The sequence below is a fragment of the Siniperca chuatsi genome, linkage group LG23 (genome assembly GCF_020085105.1).
Source record: "Siniperca chuatsi isolate FFG_IHB_CAS linkage group LG23, ASM2008510v1, whole genome shotgun sequence".
NCBI classification, from domain to species: domain Eukaryota; kingdom Metazoa; phylum Chordata; class Actinopteri; order Centrarchiformes; family Sinipercidae; genus Siniperca; species Siniperca chuatsi.
In genome coordinates this window covers 20,883,728-20,905,529 of record NC_058064.1, presented here as the reverse complement: position 1 = coordinate 20,905,529, position 21,802 = coordinate 20,883,728, and the positions used below count along the sequence as shown (strand labels likewise).

Below are 21,802 nucleotides of genomic sequence, written 5' to 3'. Positions count from 1 at the left end.
GAGACATGCTCCGTGGTGCGCTGAGATTTTATAACTGAGCTATGACCAGGATGCACACTTTTTACAGCTTAAGCTGTGTGGAAATCTGATATTTTCACAACACAGATGATGATCAAAGACACTAAAATTTGAGTCGTGTAGGTAATACCTGAGAATGACATTTGGGGTGTTGCGCTGGACGGTAGTGACTGAACAGCAGGAAAAATATATTTCTCACAAACATAGGTAAGGTGTATTGATGAAAAAACATTGCTAATAATGTTCGTATTTTTGCAAATAAAAAAATATCTATAGATAAACAGGAACCACAAAGCACATGACAAACATGTTGGGTGTGGTTACAGGTGCAACAGTGCACACTTCTGACCACACCCAAAACAAGCTACACATTTCTACATGTTGACTTTCATAGCGTACTGAAATGAAATGAACCCAATGGCTGTCTGGAAGATAAGAAATCAACATAAAAACTTTGGGTGTGTTTTGGAATATTCACCAGTAAATGCACCATAGCAGGTTAGCTATAATATGCATAAACCCTGGCTAGCTCCTTGATGAATAGCTAACACAGTAATGCTGCTGTAATTCACAAAGCCATCACAACCTTTATATTTGCACACTGCTTGGAGCTGTATTAAACATCACTCACAGCCTTATTTGTATGTACCCAAGTGCAGCAACACTCAACCTCTCTGATTGTTTGCAAATGTCAGCATTGTACTCTCAAGACAAGAACAGCTCAGAAAACAAAGTGAGGGGAGTGCCGGTAAGTAAATGTAAATGTCAAAATTCTATTTATGTGCAGGCTTTATAGGAAACTAAGATAAGAGCAGGAATTCAGTCCAATGTGTTTAATTTGACTGTGGTGTACAGCCACTGCTTGAAGAAGTAATTTAATTGTGACAAGTATTTATCTGCCCCAATGTTTACTGGCACTAATGTTAGAAATAATATCGATGTTTCCCCCGGAAACTCACTAACATTGTATTGCATCATGCTCAGGCTGCCAGGCTAATTGCAAGAAAATCATAACCTGTTGACAGTTCACAGAGGCAAACCCTGATCATGGCAGGCACCGAAATGTGTTGTTTAATTTTGGCCTGTAGGTTAGAACTCACCTTCCCACAGTTCCTGCATTACTGAATATGATTGCTCAGCTCTGAAAAGGTCATGTGCTTCAGGGAGCAACTAGCCTTGCGCAGGCTGTGTAGAAGGGAGTGGCTAGCAGTTCGGATGCTAATTGAAAAAATGAAAAAAAAAGTTTGATTGTCACAAATTACAAAGAGTCTATTTGAGGAGCTGTTCCTCTTCCTTTAAAGGTTCAGCCTAATTCTTATCTTCATTCAGTTATCTGGGTTCATGTACATAGATAGTGGAACAATCCATTCACTGCCTGTTTATTCTAAATCACATGTACTGCCATTTTCCAAAACCTTTTCTTAAATAAACATTGTACCAACTTCCTGTCAGTCTTTTAGTTAAATTCATGTCTGTATGTTTGGACAGTCACCTTGCAGAGACTAAAGGGACAGTTCACCCCAAATTCAAAAATACATATTTTTCCTCTTACCTGTAGTGCTATTTATCCATCTAAATTGTTTTGGTGTGAGTTGCTGAGTTTTGGAGATATCGACTGTAGAGATGTCTGCACTTTTTTTAATATAATGGGACTAGATGGCACTCGGCTTGTGGTGCTCAAAGCACCAAAAAACTATATTTGAAAAATTCAACAACAACAGTCTCTTTCCAGAAATCATGACTCGGTTACTGGAGATAATCCACAGACCTTGTTGTGAGCAGTTTCACGTAGGAACTATTTTCTTTCTACCAATAGTTCCCACATGAAACAGCTCACAACAAGGTCTGAGGATTATCTTGTGTGAACTTTAAAATTAATCTAAGTGGACATATCTATCTCAAACATATTTTTTGCAAGTTGATGTTCATTGTAAAGGTCTTGACCGGTTGAACATTTTTGGCCCTAATCGAGATGGAACCTGTGGAAAACCTACGCAAAACCACCATACATATATTAAATGTCCAGTATGTAACATTTAGGAGGAGCTATTGGCAGAAATGGAAGATAATATTTATAAGTAAGCCCTTTATATCTACAGAGGGAGTCGGTCCCCTTCCACGGAGGCCGCCATGTTGCACCGCCATCTACAGTAGCCCAGAACGGACAAACCAAACACTGGCTCTAGATAGGGCCTTTAGCGTTTTTCACGTTTTTTTAATTTTTCACAGCCACCGTAGTTTCTCCTACACGCTTGGAAGGGGAGGGTGAGGCGAGCGGTATTCAGATGGTTGCAGACTGCAATTTCACCGCTAGATGCCACTAAATCCTACACACTGGACCTTTAAGGTTGAGAATCCGACAGGGACCCGAAGACAGTCCTATGGTGAATCAGCAGTACCCTACCCGACCCAGAATGTGCTTTGGAAAATGCTCGATACAAAGTACAGGTATTTGTAATAAATTAGCTGATGTAAAAACACAGGAATGGTCCTTAAACATATGTTAAAACCTCTGCACTTGCGTAAAATGTTGCCTTTCCAAGCTGACTTCCACGACTTGCTGCCAGCCACAATGCTGATTTTCAGTGGAAAAGTTAGAAACACTTGACCACAGCTGTTTCAGAGAAGATTAGGGTTAAGGGTAGTGCTTATCCTGGGTTTTCTCCTGTTTAAAGAGAGGAAGAGGGTTAGTCCCATTCCAGCTCGTGGACATCAGCCATTAAGCTGTGGCTGATCCTTCAAGCAACATGTACTGCTGTGTTATTACACCATTGTATCCTCTTTCTCCTTGGCACACCGCTAGATGAAGGAGAATGAGCCTCTAATCTTCATGATTCACACTATGATCGAGAACTCGGCACCGAGGCCGCAACTCTACCAGCAAGTAAGGTCTTTGGCAGGTTCTGGTTTGAGTCAGTGTCAAGACAGTCCATTTGTCTTTTGATATATATATCCCTGTTGTTGGGTCAAAACCTCATGGCGATCATGGAATATTCAACCATTGTTAAAGGTTTTCACAAGTCAAGTATTCAAGTATCATGTTTGTAATCTTACATTTTCGAGTTCTGAGGTTTTTGCTTGACTTCAAGTACATTTCAGTGTACTTAGATTAAAGAGTTCCGTCTCAAAGAGAAATATGTACATAAAGTATATTTACATTACAACTATCATAAACTTCACTAAGACAGGGGGTTGTTTTCCCAAAATGGATGTCTCTGTTGTTTTTAAATTAACTTTTTAATTTTAACTTGACTGAAGTGGAGCAGACTCAAACCAGAACTTTGCCCTGGTAGCTCAGTGGTTGTGTATCCTCGTCTTCCCCTTCACCATCAACCTCTTGTTTCACCACTTTGGATGCAGTCAGTCCATTCATCAACCAGCTGTTAATCAGCAAACATTCCCAGATGTCATTACAGCATTATTTAAAGTGTATATGAAGTTGTTTTTGGTTCCAGCACATCTCATTTCATTGCTTTCTGTTTGATGCTGTTACAAGTGACCTGAAGGGAGCATGGCTTATGGTGTATTGCTACATAGCCATGGCTTTCTCCTCTCACCGTATGTCTTGATACAGAACTATTCATTGTTGAGTATCACTTTGGAAATGCTTACACTGTTTGGATGTGTTTGTTCACTCTTTCAGATGTTCTGTGGAGAATAATGCTCTAAATGTTTTTCAAAATTTTAAATGAATAGTTCAACATTTTAGGAAATACACATTTGCTGTCTTTCCAGTGTGACAGTAAGTCTGGACATGGTTAGCCTAGCTTAGCATAAAGACTGAAAGCAGAGGGAAACAGCTACCCAAAGTTTAAAAATATGGCCTCTAAAAGCTCACAGACTGTTGTTCAACAGGAAATTGTTCCAACACATAAGTGCCCCTGAAGGTTTTTACATTTCTGTTTGTGTACAAGTCAACCTTTGAGAGCGCACAGACGCGGAATCGTAAGAGCAGTATCAGACAATGGGCGTGCAATCCCGATTATGCACGCACTCATTTCTGAGTCTGCTCTCTCAGTTTTCTCTGAGCAAGTGAGATCGTAAGAGGTTGCTTACCAACCATTTTTGACTAGCAAGCTGCACCCACATCCGGATGTCAGTATTTTTCAAAGTTAAAGTCCGCACAAGGAAAAAATTCTGCTTTTGAATATATTGCTCTTCTGTAAGGAGCGATTGGCGACCAAATGATTATTTTAGTTCAGCCGAATTCTAGCGATCGAACTGATCCCCTTACTGTTGCCTAGTTTATTCATACTGGTATGTTGAATTTGCGCCACGTGTATTCTGAAAATGCTGTCATTCTGAATGTAGCCACAGCCCATAATAATTTTATTACTGTTATTAGTTTGTTTAAACCATTAGCCTTTTGAATCCCACAAGGAGTCGGAATAAGATCACAGTAAATCCGACCACTTCATATCAGGCTCATTAGATTTCTGAGGGCAGTATTCAGCTCAGAAGTGACACTGAGCCTCATTCATGAATGTTTTTTTTATAATGGTTCTGATCATCTTCTCTGTTAAAATTATTCAGAAACACATAAAAAGAAGAAATAAGAAAACCCTACATCTGGTTCAGAAAATCACACTAAAAAAAGTTAACACGGAGCTAACAAGGCCACTATGATATATAGCTAGCAACTACTTTTACATCACTTTGATTTTTAAGTCAGTATATTCATAATTCTGGAATTCCTCCAGTTTATATCAGTTAAACTAGGGATGCATTCAGTCTGAAAACATTTTGCAGCTGTTTGAAACATTTTCCAGTTTAACAATATGAATCCTTTTAACTGCGCTAAGTGCTTTGCAGAAGCCTTTGTGGGTCAGTTTGCTCCAGTTTCATTGCTATGTCAGGGTCAAACCAATATATCCACTGTAAAACAGTGATACTACAAGCTGGTCTGATTGGATGGATTTAAGCTATGGTGTAGAGAGTCATTCGGGATCATCCAGGTCCAGCTACGATGCACTGACTAGATCAGTTTGAAACTATTAAAAAATGTATTATTCAAACTATATTTAAAAAATGTGTCAAGTGAAGTAAAATAAAAAAGAAACCTCTTTTGTCATTTCTGCATATAAAAAGAAAAAAACTTTGAACTCTGCCCTGTAACAGGGCTCCTGTAACACATTTATTCATGACATATTAGAAATTCTAGAAAACCTTCCAGTGGGTTGAATAGTCTCAAAACAGTGCTTTTTGAAGGTCCCACCTTAATGCAGCCTCTGGATTCCCTCTGTGTGGGTTTGAACTATCATCTTTCAGCTGTAATATCTGGAACAATGTGCTCTGTAAAATTCAGTCGGGGGAACTTTCAGAGGATTTTATCACTTTGCTCCAGACCACTAAAACCCTGACTCTGTCTGCCCTCATCTATTACCTTCTGTCTACGCGAACAGCTTTTCTTTGTCCTTTTTTTTTAGAAGGAAATGGCAGAAGGCTCATCAGTCATCCCAGTGTAGTTATGCAGTATGTTCATGCTATGTAAGAAAGCTGTTTTGTCAGTGATTATGGAGTGGAGGTGCATTGAATGGAAGACTTTTTTGTTTTCTTACGGTGTCTCTGTGTTTGCATTTTACATACAGGTATAGTGCATACTGTAGCTGTGGAGCAGGGCTCCAGACTAACTTTTTTCACAACTGTCCTGGAATGATCCCGAAAAATTTCTTTTAACCGCCCGAAGCTACCATGGCTTTTGTCCTGTAGGCCAACATTGTTGTTTGTTTTGTCAGCAGACAATGACGTGGTTGCTGTCGCTGGCTGGCAGATTCGACTCCTTTTAAACAGTTTTCCCAGCCCTCTGCGTAACGTGTTAAGCGGCGCACTGAAATGGAGCAGACCTAGTGTTTAGCTCCGTTAGCTGTAAACACACCGCAGGATTCTGCTGCCCACCAGCTGCTAACAGCTAACTAGCTCTCCTCCTGCCGATTTCAACGCGGATTTGTTGTTCACAATGCAGCATTATCAGGAAAAATATAATATACTCATACACAGCCAGGATAGTGCTTGGCTGAAGTTAGCTAGCTAGTAGCGAGCAGCTGGCTAGACTGTTACAATCAAATGATGTCCTCGATCTGTAACCAGCGCAACGTATTTGCGAAGTCCTGCCAGCCCTTTGTGACTGAGAGGATAGATGGACCAGTACCGCAGGAACATTTCAGAACACTCATATTTTTCGTGGGTAGCCAGCCAGTGATAGTAATAGAAACAGCATGAGAAGACGCGCTTTGCTGCGCTCGGTTCAGTTTGTCATTTGCTAAGCGATAGTTATACATACACACATACAAAAATCCCTTCCTCCCAAACACATCCCGGGGAAGATCTCTGTTCATCCCAAACACATTTTCGATCGTCCCCGGGATGACGGGCTCGAGCCCTGCTATGGAGACTTGACACTCAATTTACAAAGAGAGATAGGTTTTTTCTCTTCCTATACCTGAAGCAGGTTATAGAGATGCTAGAAATTATGTAGGTTTGGTTTCAGAAGCGGAGGGACACACTGGCATCAACCAATGGTATCAAGCTATTACAGTATACCAGGGTATTTAGAAATCCCGAAGGTATGATTTCAAAAACACAGACGTTCCTCTTTCTGGTGAATCGATCATATTGGCTCTTAGATAGAGTTTATTTTTGGTGTGTTCAGTTTGGATTTGAGTGGGTATGTTTGCTCAAAAGATGCTCAAAGCTTTGTCTCGTAACGTTAGTGGCGCTTCACAATGCTGCTTTTAATACTCGCCACCGTCTGCCCGTGGGAAGAACGAACATGCATTCTGGATTAAAAGCTTTCTTTTCGCTGTCTACTTTTCTCTTTTAGAGCACACCATGTGAAATTACTTCTGACTCGCTTATTTCGCTTACTGTCTCATCTCGTCTCCTCTGTGTCACACATGCTGTTTGTGTGTCTCACTCGTCGAGTCGAGTCGCAATCATAGACTGAATATAAAGATGGACGACGTGTACTGCAAGATGGTATCCGACGTATTGGCTTCATTTTTGTACATGGTAAATGGACTGTACTTGTATAGGTACAGTGGTGTGCAAAAGTGTTTGCCCCCTTCCTGATTTCTTATTTATTTGTTTGTCACACTTAAATGTTTCAGATCATCGAACAAATTTAAATATTAGTCAAAGATAAGACAAGTAAACACAAAATGCAGTTTTTAAATGAAGGTTGTTATTATTAAGGGCAAACAAAATCCAAACCTACATGGCCTTGTGTGAAAATGTGATTGCCCCCTAAACCTAAAAACTGGTTGGGCCACCCTTAGCAGCAACAACTGCAATCAAGCGTTTACAATAACTTGCAACGAGTCTTTTACAGCGCTGTGGAGGAATTTTGGCCCACTCATCTTTGCAGAAAAGTAACACCGCATTTCAGAAAAAGAACATCATACCAACAGTAAAATATGGTGGTGGTAGTGTGATGGTCTGGGGCTGTTTTGCTGCTTCAGGACCTGGAAGACTTGCTGTGATAAATGGAACCATGAATTCTGCAGTTTACCAAATACTTCTGAAGGAGAATGTTCGACCATCTGTTTGTGACCTCAAGCTGAAGCGAACTTGGGTTCTGCAGCAGGACAACAATCCAAAACACACCAGCAAGTCCACCTCTAAATGGCTGAAGAATAACAAAATGAAGACTTTGGAGTGGCCTAGTCAAAGTCCTGACCTGAATCCTATTGAGATGCTGTGGCATGACCTTAAAAAGGCTGAATTACAACAATTCTGCAAAGATGAATGGGACAAAATTCCTCCACAGCACTGTAAAAGACTCATTGCAAGTTATCGCAAACACTTGATTGCAGTTGTTGCTGCTAAGGGTGGCCCAACCAGTTATTAGGTTTAGGGGGCAATAATAACAACCTTCATTTAAAAACTGCATTTTGTGTTTACTTGTGTTATCTTTGACTAATATTTAAATTTGTTCGATGATCTGAAACATTTAAGTGTGACAAACATGCAAAAAAATAAGAAATCAGGAAGGGGGCAAACACTTTTGCACACCACTGTATATAAACCTTTCTAGTCTTCTGACCACTCAAAGCGCTTCACACACTACATATCGCATTCACCAGTACAAAGAATTAGTTAATCATTCACACACTGAAGGCACAGCCCTCGGGAGCAATTTGGGGTTCAGTGTCTTGCCCAAGGACACTTCGACATGTGGACTGAGGAAAGCCAGGATCGAACCATCTTTATATACAGTCTTTGGTTGCAATGCACAGATGTGATTGGCTGAGTGGCGTCACGTGAAATGATTCAGGGCCGCTAAACCAGTGCTGTAAAGGCTAGAAATGCTGCTCCGGTTAAAATAGAAACCCTCAGCATGCAATGACTTCACCAGCAGCTCAACCTTTACGGCGTTTTTTTGTTTGTTTTGTATACAAATACTGTCATATACCGTATGTGAGCATAGACTTTAATGAAGATGCGAGCCACTGCAATGGTGGAGTGAGGCAGGCAGACGAGACGTTCAACTAACGTCAAGGTTAAAAAATGGTATGGTCCACTTTAGGGGCATCTGAAATCGTATTACAAGATTGTTCCAGGCATGAATATGAGAAATATATTATATATATATATGATTAATCGTAAATACCTGTTGATTTTAACTCTTTTGAGGGGGTCCATGTCTTAAATGGGGGGGGTCAAACCCCCTGTAATTCGAACCCTGATCTACACCTTTAACCACAAATCACTAAAATTAAAAAAAATGGAATATGATTGAAAAACAATTTTAGTCTTGTGTCAGGAACACTTTTCTGCCTTAGCTTTGATTGATGGATCTTATCCTGAGTGCCTGCAGAACTTCTTGTTTGGCTGCATAGGGTCTACACGCTCAACCAATCACAGGGCAGCCTCTGTGTGGCTCTTACAACTCACTACTGCTCTCGAAGCTGAATATTGAAGGCAATGTAGATGAACTTATCAACATTTTCATCATTTTATTATATCACTTTTATATTTTTTGTCAGAGGACACTGTTTGCAGAGATTTTAGTGAGTAAATCAGACTGAAACGGTAAAAATGGTTCCTCCCAGTCACCAGCCAAGAATAACACTCTTGCATTTGATTAATATGTATAATAGTTTGGGACTTCATTTTATCTTTATTAGTGCATCTGCCTTCTCAGGCTACACGTCTTTCTCTACATATTTCTCTAATATTCAGCCACAATATCCCTGGTAACACCTGGGTGAACAGCTTCAAGGGAAATTAAACAGGATTAGTGAATATGCACGAAGGGCTCATCCCTTTATCCCCTCACTCCCTGTTTCTGAAATGAAGCATATGACGATATGCTTCCTGCTGTTTCCCTTTAAAACTGTAGCATTTGGGGGAAAATGACTTTTAGTCTCACAAATATAATTCAATTATAGTATTTTCAAAAAGATATCAGATTAGCCATCTCCTCGGTTAACCCACACCTTGACTGACTGCATCCTCTATGCAGTGGAAAAAAATGAAGTAAATAAATTGTATAATGTATAGTAGTATTTTGGAAGAGAACTCTTTATGGCTGGAGCTGTCAGCGTGTTGTTGTCGCCCCCTGCTGTCCGTGTCTGACTGTGCCTCCTCGTTTCAGATCAGCCCAGACGACTACAAAGATAGCTCCTTCATCCAGCACACAGAGGAGCCCGACATAGACGTAAGACATGCACAGCTTTCAGTGAAATGGATAATAAGTTTCAAAGAAGGTTTAGTTCATGTGTGTGTGTTTGTGTGTGTCAGACCAAGCTGAGCAGACTGTGTGAGCAGGACAAGGCAGTGAGGATGCAGGAGGAGAAGCTGCAGCAGCTACACAGAGAGAAGGTAGAGATATCTGTGTGTGGAGTAATGTTTGCGTCTTTGTGTAGACTCATATGTACAATAAGTATTTGTGTGTGTTTGTGTGTCGTGTGGCAGCACACTCTGGAGACGGCCCTGCTGTCTGCCAGTCAGGAGCTGAGTGAACAGAGCGGCTCCAGCGGTGCAGCCACACAGAGCCTGGTCCAGCAGAGAGACGTGCTGCAGAACGGCCTGCTTAGCACCTGCAGAGAGCTGTCCAGAGTCAACGCTGTGAGCACGCCCAACACACACTTACACACACACACACACACCTCACTGCAGAACAGGTGGAGGAAGTTTATTAAAGAAAAACTACCAAAGGCCACACTGGCAGTCCATTTCTTGGAGCATTTTGTCTAGAAATTGGTAATATGAATGGGTTTCCTCTATACATCCATATACGGATATTTGCATTGTGTTGAATCATTTCAAGTAGTGTATAACATACACTTCTCATACATCAAAATATAAGAGAAATGCACGCACAAGTCAAGGACACACACACACACACACTCACACACAGTCCCATGACCCTACTGTTGGCTGGTGTCCTGGTTTCAGGAGCTGGAGCGCTCCTGGAGAGAGTACGACAGGTTGGGGGCAGATGTCACTCTGGCCAAGTCCAACCTGCTGGAGCAGCTGGAGGCCCTGGGCAGCCCACAGGTAACTCTCACACACACACACTCACTCACACACACTTTCTGGAGTGATGAAGCTTTTGACAGCATTTGTGTGTGTGTGTGCGTGTGTTTGTGCGTGTCCTCAGACAGAGCCTCCAAGCCAGCGGCACATCCAGATCCAGAAGGAGCTGTGGAGGATTCAGGACGTGATGGAGGCTCTGGCCAAAAATAAACCACAGCGGAGCACAGACAGCAGTGAGAGTCTTGAATAACACTTAAATAAGTCACATTCTCTGATTCATTTCATATATATCTGATGTGATTTCCATTGAGGGGGCATGTTGGTTAATTATCCCTATATTGTGCTCAGAAATTATAGAGAAAAATGAATAAATTAATTTCTGGGAAGGACATTTACTTATGTAGTGGATCTGACACAACTCTCCCTTATTTTGGATCTGAAAACCTAGCTCGGATGTAAAAGGACACATGGCTTGAGTACAAGACTACAAATGCTTTTTCAGGTGTCCCAAATCCTCTTCTTTCCATATTCCCTATGTTCAGCAGGTTTTCCTGATTCCAAACCGCTCTCCAGTCTACAGAAGAATGAGGTAAGGCAGCACCCCAGCACATACTAACATCCACACCAACATTTGGTTTCTCTTCGGGACTTTTCCATATAAATGAACGTCTGTTACATTCAAGCCCTTGCCAAACGACTTCACACAATGCTGATTACACCTGTCACTGCCAGGAAAATCTCTCTGTATTTCGCAGTATATGGAGTTTTTAAATCTGGTGTCTGTGGCGACATTCCTGCGCTGGCGCACCGGTAATAATGCATTTTACATCAACCAGTAATGATTGGTTTGGTTTGGATTTGATTTGGTTTGCCACGAGCCTGGGCGAGCTCACTGTAGGCAAACATCATAAGCATGCGTTGGCAGTGTTTGTGTAATTACTCTCACTGCCAGTAGGGGGAGACAAAGGTTCCACACTGCAGCTTTAATACTAGTTGTGTATTTTGTTACACTATTGCAGACCATTTTGCAAAACACACTAAAACTTTTTAGATTGAGCGCCTTCATACCAAGCAGCCACTGGTTTCAGTTTAATTCAGTACGCTATGAAAATCAACTTGCTGAATCTTGACATTTGCTTGAGATAGCTAATCTACCAAACTATATTTATATAGCACATTTCATACACAGGGCAACACAACGTGCTTTACATAAAGCGACAACACAATCGCAACACAATCATACAAGTGCAAGTGCAGAAGATAGATATGCATATCAACAGAGCAGAATATACAAATGTCAAAATGTACAAAGCACACACACACACACTAAGAACTTAGTCATAGACTGTAAAAACTTTTAAAAGTGTTCAGTGAGGGGCTTCGCTCAGGTCCTCAGGCCAGTTCCATCTACTTGGGACATAGATACAGAAAGCAGCCTCCCTGCTTTAGAGTTAGTACGAGGGATGGTTAAAAGACCACTGCCTGCGGACTTGTGGAGTTCTTGCTGGTTTGTATGTAATGAGCATGTCTGTAATATACTGAAGTGCAAGGCCATTTAGAGCTTTGTATACAAGTAGCAGAATCTTAAAATGGATTCTAGTTTTGACGGGGAGCCAGTGCGGAGATCTGAGAACAGGTGCAATGTGTTCGGACTTGTTAGTTCCGGTGGAAACGCGTGCAGCCGCATTTTGAATCAACTGTAGTCGCCGCACAGCTGATTTTGGGAGGCCAGTGAATAGACCATTACAGTAGTCTAGTCTACTTGTTATACATGCATGGATTCATTTCTTTCAGAGTCTGACCTATCACAGTGACTTTTTTGACACTGCAGACAGTTGGTAATGCAATTGTGAGCAGGGAATGATTAGGAAACTCCTTGCTGGTGCATTTATGATTTCTCCAACCTTCAAGACTTTAGAGTTGCCAGTTTAACACCAACCTTTTTATTCCAAGAAAATTCATAATTTCCTTTTCATGTATGCAGGCTGAAGACGAAGCGAATTTGACCGCAGTCTGTCTGATCTGTTTCTGCAGTTTGTGTTTGGTACAGCCACAGACGTACAGACATTACAGCCACCCACAGAACATTTTCTCCAACTCTGCTGTTCCCCTCAGCTCTACATTTTAGCATCTTTCAGCTCATTGTTTTGGTTTTACAGCTCACAACTTTACTGTTTTAGTTCACTCTCACGGCTCTCATCAGCCTCATTTCCAGCAGCAGCTGTTTTCAGTGAAAAGGCTGTGATAAACCCGCTGTCGACTACCTGCCCAGCAACACACAGCAGACAGACACAGTTAGAGCCCTGCTCGCAACTCACAACCAGAAGTACAGTCCAGTAATACCAAACGATTTCCTTGGAATGAGCCCAGCTGTGTTAACTGTCAACAGGCAGTGACGCTTCTGCCACTCAGTCCTCTCAAGGAGGGTGACAGCGTGCCCCCCCGCCCGCCCCTCCCCCAGTACTACGACTCATCAGAGCGCCCCCTTCACGTGCCCCCCTACCACCCACACCCGGGCGGCCGCCTGCCCCCCCACACGCACCGCCCCGAGGACCGCAAGGCCGGCTCCAGGAACGGAGCACACAGCGTAAGAACCGCTGAAAACCTTCATGCCTGCCATGTCTGCTCCCTCCATCTGTGACCGCCAGCCATTAGCACACTGAATCTCTCCATCTGAAAGATTCATTTCAGAAGGTTCTGTGTGCTCACAATCATTTTTACATTCATTTTCACATCTCCATCTCCATCCTAAAGGCTGAATTAGACTCATTCCTCAGCTAGTGCTAGTTCAGTGGTAATTTCAGCATTGTTTTTCTTTTTACTCATGCAATCCATGCTCCATCCAGCCGTCACTGTCACTCACCTACAGTGTCACATTCAGGCCCATTCTGGTCCGTACATGGATTTATTCATATTTATTTCATTGTTATGAGGGTGATGTTTCATTGTGTGGGTTTACACTTGTGTTTTGAGTGTTTTTGCCTTCTACTTTGTGTGTGTACATTCAAAAAGCCTCTTCATAGCACCAGATGTCTCTCCTTTATAATGTACTATAATATACTATAATGAACAGTTCTCAGTAAACCATGAATGGTTCTACAAGCATGTTTTTGATGCTAAGAGGCATTTACTGTAAGATCACAGTGTGGCTGTTAGGTGAAAAGCATGTATCTGGTATGTAAGTTTCCATGATTTTCATGTTTTTACATAAGACAATCCCAAATCAGCCTGTCTCTGTGTTATTTACGTTCATCTAGCCTCATCCTTCATGCCAGACCTCAAAGCTTTTCATCCTAACTTTGCTTTGAAGTGTAAGTGCTAATGTAAGGAAAAAATCTGAGATTTCAAAAATAAAGTCATAACGTTTTTAGAAAAAAGTCATACTCTTAATTTTGAGAAAAACTTTTGAAAAACCTTGAAAAAAAATAAATGCTGAAATAAGACTTAATTCTCAAAATATCACAACTTTTTCTCAAGGACCTTTGCTTGTAAAACTATCTATTACTATAACTCTCAAGATTACAACTTTATTCTAGAAATATTATAACTTTTTCTTGTTAAATTACACCTTTATCTCCAAATACTGTGACTTTTTTTCTCAATTTCAAGATTTTTTCCAGTTTTTACAGTGGTCTTAATATGTCATATGCTCCCAATAAATTATCTAATTTCTCATGAAGGCCTGGTTTGTAGTCTGTGGGCTGAGAAAATTCGTCAACCTCTAAAGCTCAAGACTCATATGAGCCATTCAATTTCCATGTAATGTAGTAGGGCAAACAAAGAACCACTGAAAAACCTTGCATTTTCTGAAAGTGCGTACGCGTGTGTGTGGATGTGGATGTGTGCCTGCCTGCTGCCACACGGTGTGTATTCTGACCCTGAGTGATCTCTCCCTCACAGCAAGCTCCAGACTACCGGCTTTATAAGAGTGAGCCTGAGCTGACCACAGTGAAGGAGGAAGTGGACGAGGCCAACGGCGAGGAAAAGGACAAGACGGAGACCGCTGCTGAGAGTAAAGACACTGCAGCCCTAAAAGGTACTCCTGGACTCAGTCACATAAAGCTGATGGTCATACGCTTTGAGTAAGTGCATCCAGTATATCTCCAAATACTGGAGATAATGCTCAGTACGTATGGGCATTCACATCTGCTCTGTTCTCTAGTCCAGTAGTGGGACAGGCAGTATTGTGGTAAAAGAAGCTGAAACTTATGTGTGGTTAAAAAAGGCAAGGAGACTTTATAAATATCTAACATTTTGACGATACTTCCGAAATTGTGGACCCCCGGGAAGAAAAGAACTTATGTAAAATTGTAGTTTTAGGATTCTGAATGTCTCAGACTTGTATGGCATCATTTATCAAACGTACTCCTCCATCTGGATCCTAACTGCCACACTTGGGCTTCATTTATCTTCTGTGGTATTTACTGTAGTATTACGAGCATTAACCACAATGCAAACATTAAGGACATGTCATTTTAACTCTCAATTAAAAAGCAGACACTGTATGAATTTTTCTAAGCTTATCAGTGGAAATACATGTAACATTTGAGATGTCTGACTTAGCATCACGTTCTTCACATTTTCTTATTGTATTTATGTATATGTATGTTTTTATTGTATATATGTTGCATTGTTTCTTATTGCATTTGTAAAAGACAGTGTGAATTAGGTTGATTCATGCTGCAGTAATTCCACTGAAAAACAACTTGCTGATGAACAGCAATGATGTCCCAGACTGTCTCCTGTTTTTGTTAACATTCTTTTGACATGTTTTGTATCTTTTGTGAAATGGAGCACGGTTAAATTTCTGCCACAACATGAGCAATTACCCTGACTGCAGTGTGTGCTAATGTGTAAGTGACAGCGTTCCCTGCCGTCTCTTCAACAGTGCCCCCCTACCCGGTGGGCATCGTTCCTCCCAGGACCAAATCTCCCATGAGCCCTCCTGAATCCTCCACCATCGCCTCCTATGTCACCCTGAGAAAGACCAAGAAGCCTGAATCCAGATCAGTAAGTTTTGCCCTTGGCATCAACAGAGACAAAAAAAAAATGTTTAGATGAAATGAACCAATTCCAATTCAGCGAATGTGGCAGAATCAGCCTAAAGGATGGCTGGAGAGCTCTTTAGATTCTTAATCTGCCCCCGCCCCGCCAAGAAGAAAATACATATCTGGATTTACAATGACACGTCACTTTATCTGACACGCATTGAGAGCAGGCTGTGTACTTGCTCTAGGAACCATTTTGGCACATATCACAGGTTTACAAGTATTGCCTGACAGAAGGGTTTCTCCTTTTCCCTTTAGGTTCACTGCCTTTCTTCACATCTCATAGCTGAAAGTTCTTATTCAAATCTCTGTCTTGTGTTCTGGGTTGATTTAGCATTCAAACATACTTCTCTCGTCTTCTTTTTATTTTTTCAGTGCAAGATGCAAAAAGATGTCTTTGTATTCTTTAATCTGTCATTCTTTAATCACAGTTGTTGTGGTAGAGGTTTCCACTCCAGTTAATCTTGTCTTGTGCCGCTCCTGCCATGGAGTCTGAATAAATGTACAAAACATATCAGCAGTTGGGATACACATTTACCAGAAATTCTCTTTATTTACCTCAACTACAGAGATCCAAGCCCATTCTTTTATCAAAGTTTTGAGACGTACACTTCATAATGCTATAAAGAGATATGATTTTGATTCATTTAAAGTAAATTTCATTGGTGTGAAATCTTCACTGTCTCCGGTAACAAAATGTAGCATCCAACCATAGAAATCTGGGTGAAACTATAAAAAACTGGCTGAAATGGAAACAATAAAAAACCTTAACTAGAGCAGGGAAGAGAAAACATATAATAAGCGGAGTCTAGTCCACATTGACAAGTGCAGACAAAACACTTCTTGCACAGATCTTTCACAGTAAAAGCCTTCCAGTGCCTCAAAGGTCATAAACAGCTGCACAAAGTGCTGATTTTAATTGACAGCTGCTTAACACAGATTGAAAAAGCGGCAAAGTGGTCACAATTGAAATTACCTAGTGAATTGTGGATTCTCAAATAGTGTCTGAGTCTTTTATTTACCTCAACATTAGAGAGAACCGGGCCTTTATTTGGAACAGCCTTATATTAGAGACAGGCCTTTTGAAGCAGGAAAGCAAAAACTATATTATAAGGGGAGTCTAGTATTGACGTACATACAAAACACTTCCTGCACAGATGTTTCACAGATGATTAGCATTAACAGTGACTTCATACAGCTTGGACACGGCTGCAGGAGAGTGAACAGAAAACAGTGAGGTTGATATCGTTGAGATCAAATTAGAAACAGTAACACTCTTACATGCTGCATCGTTTCTTGTCAATCCCTTGTGCTTAGGTAAGCAATTCAAATCCGGCCCAGCAGTGACAGACTTCGCCACTACCAATAAAAACTACTATATAGAGAGGTAAATACATTGAATAGCTGTTGCAGAAAAAAAACGGGATTTGTTTCAGCCAGAAGTATGGCAAATTACAGAAGCCACCATGATCACTCACATATGTATACACTCAAACGTAGATATAATATATTCATACTGTATGTGCATATCACACCTTGTAAATGTTTTAGGTTCACATACACAGAACCACACTCCTTCAACACAAACAAATAGCAGTGCATAAACCAATGTTTGTCGTCAAAGCTCACATACTCTGTCCGGATAGAAAAGCATCAGGCCTTACAGGCCTTTATTTCTACTTTCTTCTGTTTCCTGGTTAATGCAAACTCATCACTTCCCCATGTTTACCTTTGTCTTGATAAATTCAGGATAATGTACATTAGTACACAGCACTAATTCCATCAGTACAACAACAGACTCATGTCATACTCACCACTCTGCTGCTCTCACTTTCTCTTTTGAACAACATTCCTGTAAATAATTCCACCCATTTCTGCTTTGCCTTTTCTTTGGTTTGTTGTAAAGCTTGTGTCATTCCTGCACAGATCTTTCACAAAAGCCTTCCAGTACCTCAAAGGTAATAATACCTCTCTTTCCAGGTAGGATTTTGATGTGAAATATCTGCAGGAAGTGTTGAGTTGTATTGATAGTAGCCAAATACAAATTGGAAAACAGTAAAGTAGATGCAAATATAATTAATTTGTAAATACAGTGTTTCTATTGGAAAGAGAAACTCAAAGCAACAGTGATGATTATGCTAAGTATTGTACAGATACATTTAGTGCTATGGAAATGTACTGTATATTAGAGACCATACTTGTTCATGCTGACCACACCTGCAACTTTCATTGCATTCTTTGAATACCAGCTTTGATTTGAGAATTACAGTAATATGCAGTGATGTGAGCTACAGTACCATAACTGTGTAAGCTGAAAGAGATCTCTGCTGGACTCATTCTGCTACATCATGGTTAAAAATAAAGATACACTGCAGATGAAGCCATGACACATTTACCCAAACACAGGATCTGATGTAACTATCCCTCATGGCTGTTATGCCTCCGCTCACCCACACTACACCTACACTGCACCGCCATACCACTGATATGAGGCATACATCCTGACTATAAACAACCACAAAAAAACAAGACTTAAGTCGAAAGACCATACATACTGACAATTTTGCCATGCCAAATTTGCAGTCAGACCATTCAAGACCATCTGTCTTGAAATTCTGTTGAAATTCTTGAATACTGACTGGCAAACTTAGCACTCTGGGCTTGAGTATCACACTCTGTAATTGGATATTAGACTTCCTCGCAAACAGACCCCTGACAGTTCGGATTGGCAGTCACACCTCTTCCACTGCTGAACACTGGAGCCCCCCAGGGCTGTGTGCTCAGCCCCCTCATGTTCACGCTGTACACCCATGATTGCAGCCGACATGGAGACAACTCTGTTGTGAAGTTTGCGGATGACCATCATCGGCCGGATTACAAACAACGATGAGACTTCATATCGGGAGGAAATCAACCGTCTTGCAGAGTGGTGCACAGAGAACAACCTACTGCTCAACGTCAGCAAAACCAAGGAGCTGATCTGTGATTTTAGGAAAAAGGAGGCAAGACACACACCCCTGTCTACCTCAGTGGAGCTGAGGTGGAGCAGGTGAATAGTTTTAGGTTCCTGGAAATCAGCATCACAGAGAAGCTGACATGGTCTACTCACATCTCGCCACAAAATTCCTGTGCCAAGTTCTTATTAACTTTTACAGAGGAGCAACAGAAAGCGCCTGGATTAATCCACATTTGGTGTTCTAGCGAGTTTTTCTGGTAGGCAATCATTCTCTGGACAGCTTTAAAATCCACAGCAAATTTCATTATTTCTGGGATACGTTTGCTTCGGATAAAAGTCGATGGACCGGCATTGAGGCTAGTGAACATACACCCAGAGTTTAATGCAAAAAAAAAAAAAAAGAATGTAACACTGAGTTACTTGTCCTGTACAGGACCGCCCCAGGAGTGCAGTGGATCAGACATGGTTTGGGGAGCGAGAGGTGGGCAGAACGAGGATGAGTGTGGAGGAGCAGTTGGAGAGGATGAGGAGAAACCAGCAGGCTTCATCGCTCCGAGAGAAGAAGAGAGAAACCCCATCCCGCTCACCATCCTTCAGCAAAGACAACCCTTTTCTTATCCCTCAGGTGATGTCACACACACACACACACACACACACACGTAATCCTTGACTAGACTGCTTTAGCTTAGAAACTAGCTTTCATGCTTACTTTTTCCTTAGGCCTTGAAAACTCAAACTTTTTCAATCCGTCAATTAATTAAAGTGTGTGTGTGTGTGTGTGTGTGTGTGTGTGTGTGTGTGACCGTGTGTTCATGTGCGCAGAGTCGGGTTCAAGCAGAGGGGGCCTGTGCAGACCCTGTGGAGCTGGAAGCGGCTCTGCAGCAGCTGAAGGTGGCTCACATGGAGCAGAGCAGGACTGCTGCTGAGGCTGCTGGGACTCACACACAAGCTGCACCACAGGTTCATGGAATATTTTTATTAATTTTGTTTTTATCCTAGTCATAGCCACATTCAATAAGTTGTGAACTTCATTCTGTCCTGGCAATCAGTTCCAACTGTGAGAACATTATACATTATACATTTTCGTCCAAAAAAAATCTAATTTTAAGCTATAAATAAAATGCAAATCAATGTTTTATGAACTTTTATTAACGCTGAATGCAGTATTCTTATGTAGTATGATTACATTAACAAAATGTGTACATATATGTACAAAGTACTAATAATACTTTTCATTCACTGATGTTAAGCTACTAATTAAAAAAAGGGCTGGTTATATAATCTTTATATATGTAGTGCCATGCATGATATACCATCATGAATAAGGTGTAAAGCCTCACGCACATTTCTGATGATGACTGTACAAACAGCTCTTTACATGATTCTATTTCAATCTCCAGAAGGCGCAGAGAGCGGAGGAGGTGAAAAATGACAAGTGTGAGGAAGTGCAGCAGGACAGCGACGCAGAGGTGGGAGTAAGTCACACATGAGCAAGTCTCAAGTCTTATCATTCAAGTCTCAAGCAAGTCCCAAGTCACTGTGTTCAGACTCAAGCAAGTCAAGTCGAGTCACTGCAAAATGTCAAGCAAGTCAAGTCACAAGAGAGAAAAGCGTACAATGGCAAGCCATATCATGAGAAAACTGCACATTAATTAGTTAGTTAGTCTCTACAACTAGGGATGGGTACAGTATGGTTAGGATTTTATTAATACCAATATCACTACTGATAGTGCTTATCAATACCAATAATTATCAATACTCTTTTGGGTACAAAATATTTGTTATTAAAAATTTGTTAAAAATGATCAGTACTACTTTACTTTACTATTAGTTTTGGCAAAAATGTTTAACAAAATAGTTTTGTTGATACTGTGGATACGTCCAAATACATGTAGGCCCAGTATCGATATCAACACAGTCAGAGAAAGTAAAAGTGTGCGTCCTGCTCATAGTTCAGTTATAAAATCCCAGCACACCATGAAGCGTCTCTCCTGCAGGGCAGCTGACAGCGCTGCCATCAGCGGAGCCGAGAGCCTCGTGCAGCCCACATCCATTAATTTAGAACACTGAAATTTTAATCCTCAAGGAAAAATACCATCTTGTTTGCCTGATATGGCAGGATTGCATTTGTCACACAGTTGATTAGAGAGAGGGAGAGTGGCTGAGTTACACTGACTTTGAACTAGTGAGGGACTGCGAGCAGAATTATGACCATCTGTCTTCAAAATGTCTTTCAACATGCTTTCAGCTCGATCCTGTCTTGCATTGTTTTCTCCTGCTTGACACTGTCCTTTAAGCCTGGGTTGCGTGCACTGCACTAAAAGTCACCCATGTTTCAAAACGGTAACTGTTCATGCTCAATATTTACAAAAATGCAAATAGGCTATTCAGCTTAATAAAAACTGTGAAGTCCTTTCAAATCATGAATATCAAGTCAAAGTCAAGTCGAGTCTTTTTTGTCAGTGTTGGTCAAGCAAGTCTCAAGTCAAAAGTCTCAAATTTGCGACTGGAGTCTGATTTGAGTCAAGTCATGTGACTAGAGCCCCCCACAGACAATAAGGTACTGTAGAGAAGCCTGCACAGCCAGGGTGGACATACAGGCTCATAATTCAGTCAGTTCCTGTTACAGCTTCTATTCATGTTTTTCAAACAGTTCTGCTTCCCTTGCAAGTTAAAGATGAAATTACTTGACATGTCGTTAAAGGATAAGTCCGGTGTTATTCTATATTTTTTCTTATTGCCAACAAATCCCATGAAAAGACCAAACCCAACAATGTGTTAGTCCATCCCAATACTTTCTGACTTCCCTACTCTGTGGCTCTCACCCCCGAAGCTCACTGGTTCTTTAAAAACGGCTGTAAAAAATATATAGTTTCATTTTTACGTTACTCAAACAATGGGAAATAGTGCCTTTGTTGGGGACTATTTTCAGCTGTGGATTAATCCACATTTGGTGCTCTAGCAAGTTTTTCTGGTAGCAGGACAGTGTATGTTGGATTGACAAAAGCCCCTTTCAGACATGCACCTCTTTACGTTAATCTTTAGCATGTCAGTCTTGTGTCTTAAGTGCCGTTACTTTTAAAGGTCCAGTGTGCAGGGTTTAGTGGCATCTAGTGGTGAAATTGCAGTTTGCAACCATCTGAATACCACTCGCCTCACCCTCCCCTTCCAAGCGTGTAGGACAAACTACGGTGGCTGCCAAAAATGTGGAAGGCCCTATCTAGAGCCTAAACTTTAGTTTTCAGTTTAATACACTATGAAATACTGTGAAAGAGGCTATTTTGAATTGTTGAGGAGATTC

At 41.1% G+C, this 21,802-nt stretch overlaps 1 protein-coding gene across 23 annotated transcripts in view; it reads left to right on the top strand.

Moving 5' to 3' along the window:
• The window catches only part of LOC122871171 (pleckstrin homology domain-containing family A member 5-like), a 262,530-nt gene that overhangs the window by 226,052 nt on the left and 14,676 nt on the right, over positions 1 to 21,802 (top strand). For 11 of the 23 annotated variants that reach the window (XM_044185938.1, XM_044185933.1, XM_044185928.1 and 8 more), the window contains 13 exons: positions 2,822 to 2,902; positions 9,614 to 9,676; positions 9,760 to 9,840; positions 9,934 to 10,086; positions 10,417 to 10,518; positions 10,622 to 10,730; positions 11,040 to 11,086; positions 12,887 to 13,084; positions 14,398 to 14,533; positions 15,386 to 15,507; positions 18,935 to 19,126; positions 19,324 to 19,461; positions 19,902 to 19,976. In XM_044185938.1, the coding sequence (XP_044041873.1) occupies positions 2,822 to 2,902; positions 9,614 to 9,676; positions 9,760 to 9,840; positions 9,934 to 10,086; positions 10,417 to 10,518; positions 10,622 to 10,730; positions 11,040 to 11,086; positions 12,887 to 13,084; positions 14,398 to 14,533; positions 15,386 to 15,507; positions 18,935 to 19,126; positions 19,324 to 19,461; positions 19,902 to 19,976 (1,497 nt within the window). The remainder of the gene's footprint in view (positions 1 to 2,821; positions 2,903 to 9,613; positions 9,677 to 9,759; positions 9,841 to 9,933; positions 10,087 to 10,416; positions 10,519 to 10,621; positions 10,731 to 11,039; positions 11,087 to 12,886; positions 13,085 to 14,397; positions 14,534 to 15,385; positions 15,508 to 18,934; positions 19,127 to 19,323; positions 19,462 to 19,901; positions 19,977 to 21,802) is intronic. The other 12 variants (XM_044185937.1, XM_044185932.1, XM_044185930.1 and 9 more) reach the window with 6 other exon arrangements.